Source organism: Ranitomeya imitator, chromosome 9 (assembly GCF_032444005.1).
Source record: "Ranitomeya imitator isolate aRanImi1 chromosome 9, aRanImi1.pri, whole genome shotgun sequence".
Classification (NCBI taxonomy): domain Eukaryota; kingdom Metazoa; phylum Chordata; class Amphibia; order Anura; family Dendrobatidae; genus Ranitomeya; species Ranitomeya imitator.
The window spans coordinates 8,601,146-8,607,629 of record NC_091290.1 but is presented as its reverse complement, the minus strand read 5'-3'; the positions used below and the strand labels follow the sequence as shown (position 1 = coordinate 8,607,629).

The 6,484-nt window shown below is 50.6% G+C and overlaps 1 protein-coding gene across 3 annotated transcripts in view; it reads left to right on the top strand.

The window, feature by feature from the left end:
* Positions 1-4,201: 4,201 nt before the first annotated feature.
* Positions 4,202-6,484, top strand: part of CSTPP1 (centriolar satellite-associated tubulin polyglutamylase complex regulator 1) — a 168,959-nt gene continuing 166,676 nt past the window's right edge. The window contains exon 1 of one of the 3 annotated variants that reach the window (XM_069738592.1): positions 4,202-4,391. In XM_069738592.1, coding sequence (XP_069594693.1) covers positions 4,349-4,391 — 43 coding nt within the window. In that variant the 5' untranslated portion in view covers positions 4,202-4,348. The remainder of the gene's footprint in view (positions 4,392-6,484) is intronic. The other 2 variants (XM_069738593.1, XM_069738594.1) reach the window with 2 other exon arrangements.

Below are 6,484 nucleotides of genomic sequence, written 5' to 3'. Positions count from 1 at the left end.
CCTCATCACAGCATTTTTGTGTGGAGGTGTTTGCTTCATTTTTAACATTTCCATACAGTATTTCCTTTTCTTTTACAGAAGCTTAGGAAGGTTTTCCAGCACTGACTAAAGATTCTATGTGGTTCTTCCAGGTGAAGTTTAAAGGGTCGGCACCTTGGGGTCAATTAATTGTTTGCAACTGGGCTTCATTACAAATGTTGCAGTGATTTGCTTTGTTTCCCAGTACATGAAAGAAATATATCTTGGCACCGTGTTAGCCAGTAGATAGAAAAATATTTAGAATTGAGCGTCCTCAGTGGTTGATTATTATTATTATTATACATTTTTATAGCGCCATTTATTCCATGGCGCTTTACATGTGAATACGGGGCAAATATAGACAAATACATTAAACATGAGCAGATAACAAGGCACACGAGTACATAAGGAGGGAGGACCCTGCCCGCGAGGGCTCACAGTCTGCAGGGGGTGGGTGAGGATACACTAGGAGAGGGAAGAGCTGGCTGTACGGCTGTTCAGTAGGTTGAGGATCACTGCAGGCTGTAGGCTTGTCGGAAGAGATGAGTCTTCAGGTTCTTTTTGAAGGTTTCTATGGTAGGCGCAAGTCTGATGTGTTGGGGTAGAGAGTTCCAGAGTATGGGGGAAGCACGGGAGAAGTCTTGGATGCGGTTATGGGAAGAAGAGATGAGAGGGGAGTAGAGAAGGAGGTCTTGGGAGGATCGGAGGTCGCGTGTAGGTAGGTACCGGGAGACCATGTCACAGATGTATGGAGGAGACAGGTTGTGGATGGCTTTGTATGTCAGTGTGAGGGTTTTGAACTGGAGTCTCTGGGCGATAGGAAGCCAGTGAAGGGCTTGACACAGGGGAGAGGCTGGGGAATAGCGGGGGGACAGGTGGATTAGTCGGGCAGCAGAGTGTAGGATGGATTGGAGTGGTGCCAGAGTGCTAGAGGGGAGTCCAGAGAGTAGGAGGTTGCAGTAGTCGAGGCGGGAGATGATAAGGGCATGCACTAGCGTTTTTGCAGTGTTGCGGTCAAGGAAAGCACGGATCCGGGAAATATTTTTGAGTTTGAGACGACAGGAGGAGTCAAGGGCTTGGATATGTGGCTTGAAAGAGAGGGCAGAGTCGAGGATCACCCCGAGGCACCGGGCGTGTGGGACTGGGGATAGTGAGCAGCCATTGACATTGATGGATAGGTCTGGTGGAGGGGTAGAGTGAGATGGGGGAAAGATGATGAATTCTGTTTTGTCCATGTTCAGTTGTAGAAAGCGAGCAGAAAAGAAGGCTGAAATGGCAGACAGACAGTGCGGGATTTTGGTAAGCAAGGAGGAGAGGTCAGGTCCGGAGAGGTAGATCTGCGTGTCGTCAGCGTAGAGATGGTACTGCATACCGTGGGATTCTATGAGCTGTCCCAGGCCGAAAGTGTAGATGGAGAAGAGTAGGGGTCCTAGAACAGAGCCTTGAGTTGATACCTTTTAATGGCTAACTGAAAAGATGGTAACAAATTGCAGCTTTCGAGACTACATACATCTCTTCATCAGGCAAAGACTAAAGCAAATTCTGAAGAATCACATATTTATGCACAGCATAGTATAGAAAAAAAAAAAGAAATAAAAGGGAAAAACCATGGATAAGCCAGGTGACATGAAGCAGAATTACCATGGGTGATAAACAGTTACGTCCATAAATATTGGGCCAGTTCTTAGATAAGGATTGTTTTATTGGGGTCTGGTTCTGTTGTGATGACCCCACATGGTCTGTGGGGCAAGTTCCTTAGTTGATGTAAAAAGACATAAATCCGTGTGACACATTCATTCCTGCAGTTAGAGTGTCAAAGGTCGTCATCAGTTTATATTCCCAGACTCTTCTGTCTCTCTGGGGTTTGAAGCTCCCCTTTAGCACAAGTAATTTCATGTCCATAATGTTATGATTTGGGAGACAGAAATGTATTGCCACAGGTAGATCCATTCTTTTTTCTCTTATTGCATGGCGATGAGAGTTCATCCTTGTTCTCAGTTTCTGCCAAGGCTGAGAACTGAGAACAAGGATGAACTCTCTGTACTCTTCTGGACAGCAGAGAGGTGACATCTGGGCCAGAGAGGTAGATCTGAGTGATTCAAGATTCAAAGATTCAAAGAAGCTTTATTGGCAGGACCAAATACACATCAGTTTTGCCAAAGCAAGTGTATAAAGGCAATAGGGATAGGGACTGTGGGGATGTTGGGTAGGAGCTGTAGGGAAGGTGGATGGGGGCAGATCCATTGTGGGGGCTATAGTCCATGGCATAGAGGAGGTGGATGGGGGCAGATCCATTGTGGGGGCTATAGTCCATGGCATAGGGGAGGTGGATGGGGGCAGATCCAGGGTGGGGGCTATAGTCCATGGCATAGGGGAGGTGGATGGGGCAGGTCCATTGTGGGGGCTATAGTCCATGGCATAGGGGAGGTGGAAGGGGCAGATCCATTGTGGGGGCTATAGTCCATGGCATAGGGGAGTGTCATCAGCATAGAGGTGGTACTGGAATCCATGGGACTTTATGAGTTGTCCCAAGCCAAGTGTATAGATGGAGAAGAGTAGGGGTCCTAGAACAGAGCCTTGGGGGACTCCAACAGAGAGAGGGTGGGATGAGGAGGTAGTGTGGGAGTGGAAGACGCTGAATGTGCGGTTGGTGAGGTATGAGGAGATCCAGGATAGGGCGAGGTCTTTGATGCCAAAGGAGGAGAGGATCTGTAGTAGGAGGCAGTGGTCAACCGTGTCGAAAGCAGAGGACAGGTCTAGAAGGAGGAGTATAGAGAATTGTCTGTTAGCTTTGGCGGTAAGTAGGTCGTTAGTGATTCTGGTCAGGGCAGTCTCAGTTGAGTGATGGGGCAGAAACCAGATTGTAGATTGTCAAAGAGCAAGTTAGATGAGAGGTGGGAGGAAAGTTCAGCGTGGACGTGCTGCTCCAGGAGTTTGGAAGCGAATGGGAGCAGCGATATTGGGCGATAGCTGGACATAGCAGCTGGACCGAGGGTTGGTTTTTTAAGGATAGGCGTGATTGTGGCATGTTTGAAAGCAGAAGGGAAGGTGCCAGAAGTTAGTGATAAGTTGAAGAGGTGGGTTAGGGATGGGATAAGTGTGGTGGTGAGGTTGGGGAGGAGGTGGGATGGGGTCGAGCGCACAGGTGGTGAGGTGGGATTTGGAGAGGAGATCCACAATCCACACCACTCCCGTGTACAGCGTTCCCATCCACACCACCACCATGTACTCCGCCCCCATCAGCACCACTGCCGTGTACACCGCCCCCATCTGCACCACCATGTACTCCACCCCATCTGCACTACTGCCGTGTACACCACCCCCATGTAGACCGCCCCACTGCTGTGTAAGCCGCCTCCATTCGCACCACCGCTATGTACTCCTCACTCATCCGCCGTGTATACTGCCTCCATCTGCACCACTGCCATGTACTGCGCCCTCATACGCACCACCATGTCCTCTGCCCCATCCGAACCACTGCCGTGTACACCGCCTCCATCTGCACCACCGCCATGTACTCCACCCCCATCCGCACCACCACCAGGTACTCCCCCATCCGCACCACTGCCGTGTACAGCGGCCCCCATCCACACTGTTGCCATGGACACTACCCTCATCCACTGTTGTCATGGACAGCACCTCCGTCCACACTGTTGCCATGTACACGGCCCCCATCCACTCTGTTGCCATGGACACCATCCCCATCCACTCTGTTGCCATGTACACCGCCCCCATCCACTCTGTTGCCATGTACACCGCCCCCATCCACACTGTTGCCATGTACACCGCCCCCATCCACACTGTTGCCATGTACACCGCCCCCATCCACACTGTTGCCATGTACACCGCCCCCATCCACACTGTTGCCATGTACACCGCCCCCATCCACACTGTTGCCATGTACACCGCCCCCATCCACACTGTTGCCATGTACACCGCCCCCATCCACACTGTTGCCATGTACACCGCCCCCATCCACACTGTTGCCATGTACACCGCCACTTCGTGTCATCAAAATCTACATCATGTCATTGATAACAGACAGTTCTGCTAGTAGGCTGGCAGCTGCTCTTTCCCTTCCTATTGGTGTCAGTGCAGTCCCTCCTGTATACACTGGGACGTCCAGTGCTGGCGCCATAGTGCTGGAACATTAGTGCGTAGGAACGTAACTGCAGAAAAACAGTTTCCGCCCGGATAGCGCAGGCGCAGCACTGGATCCGACAGTTACTATGGTTACAGGCGACGCGGCCTATTCGCCGGCCCGGAACCTGCGCCGTACATCAATGACGTCACTGACGGGTCTTTCCATTCAGGAGCTGAAAGGATCGGCATGAGCCCGGAGCGGCTGTCACAGTCTGGGCCGGAGTATCTGGGTGAGCGGTGCTCTGTGCGGAACGCTGCGCCGCAGTCATGTGCAACCTGCTAATAGCTCCGGGCAGGCGTTACACCCGAGTGTGCTGTATAATATGTGTCTGTATATCGCTGTGATTGCTGGCTGATAATTACTGGTGTAACACAGCGGCAACCGTGTACGGTCCAAGGCACAGATAGTGCCGCCTCCTGCGCTCTGTAGGTGCGGATAGTGCCTCCTCCTGCGCTCTGTAGGTACAGATAGTGCTGCCTCCTGCGCTCTGTAGGTGCGGATAGTGCCTCCTCCTGCGCTCTGTAGGTACGGATAGTGCCGCCTCCTGCGCTCTGTAGGTTGTAGGTGCGGATAGTGCCGCCTCCTGCGCTCTGTAGGTACGGATAGTGCCTCCTCCTGCGCTCTGTAGGTGCGGATAGTGCCTCCTCCTGCGCTCTGTAGGTGCGGATAGTGCCGCCTCCTGCGCTCTGTAGGTGCGGATAGTGCCGCCTCCTGCGCTCTGTAGGTGCGGATAGTGCCGCCTCCTGCGCTCTGTAGGTGCGGATAGTGCCGCCTCCTGCGCTCTGTAGGTGCGGATATTGCCGCCTCCTGTGCTCTGTAGGTACAGATATTGCCGCCTCCTGCGCTCTGTAGGTGCGGAGAGTGCTGCCTCCTGCGCTCTGTAGGTACGGATAGTGCCTCCTCCTGCACTCTGTAGATTGTTGGTGCAGATAGTGCTGCCTCCTGCGCTCTGTAGGTGCGGATATTGCCGCTTCCCTGTCTTCTGTAGGCGCGGATAGCAATACTGCTTCTGTCATTTTCTGTAAATGATATAGCCGCAGACAGTGCTGCCTCATTGTCTTTCTCAAAAAATTATGTGCACACGTAGTACTGCTTCCCTGTTTCTCCCTGTAATTATGTAGGAGCAGATTGTATGGCTTCCAGGTCTCTGTGTGCAAATTACATAGAAACGGTTCAGTCTCCCCATGTCTCTCTGTAAATGATGTAGGGGCAGCTAGTACTGCCGCTTTGTCCCTCTCTGTAAGTGAGGTGGGTACAGAAAGCACTGCCTCCCTATCTCTCCTTGTAATTCATGTTGGCACAGATAGTACTGCCTCCTTTTCTCTCCTTGTAAATGTAGTAGATACAGATAGTGCTGCCTCCCTGCCTCTTCTTGTAAATTATGTTGGCACAAATAGTGCTGCCTCCCTGTCTCTCCTTGTAATTCATGTTGGCACAGATAGTGCTGCCTCCTTGTCTCTCCTTGTAGTTCATGTTGGCACAGATAGTACTGCCTCCTTTTCTCTCCTTGTAAATGTAGTAGATACAGATAGTGCTGCCTCCCTGTCTCTCCTTGTAATTCATGTTGGCACAGATAGTACTGCCTCCTTTTCTCTCCTTGTAAATGTATTAGATACAGATAATGCTGCCTCCCTGCCTCTTCTTGTAAATTATGTTGGCACAGATAGTGCTGCCTCCCTGTCTCTCCTTGTAATTCATGTTGGCACAGATAGTACTGCCTCCTTTTCTCTCCTTGTAAATGTAGTAGATACAGATAGTGCTGCCTCCCTCTCTCTTCTTGTAATTCATTTTGGCACAGATAGTACAGCCTCCTTTTCTCTCCTTGTAAATGTAGTATATACAGATAGTGCTGCCTCCCTCTCTCTCCTTGTAATTCATGTTGGCACAGATAGTACTGCCTCCCTTTCTCTCCTTGTAAATGTAGTATATACAGATAGTGCTGCCTCCCTGCCTCTTCTTGTAAATCATGTTGGCACAGATACCCTGTTTCTCCTCGTAATTCATGTTGGCACAGATAGTACTGCCTCCTTTTCTCTCCTTGTAAATGTAGTAGATACAGATAGTGCTGCCTCCCTCTCTCTCCTTGTAATTAATGTTGGCACAGATAGTACTGCCTCCTTTTCTCTCCTTGTAAATGTAGTAGATACAGATAGTGCTGCCTCCCTGCCTCTTCTTGTAAATCATGTTGGCACAGATAGTGCTGCCTCCCTGTTTCTCCTTGTAATTCATGTTGGCACAGATAGTACTGCCTCCTTTTCTCTCCTTGTAAATGTAGTAGATACAGATAGTGCTGCCTCCCTCTCTCTCCTTGTAATTCATGTT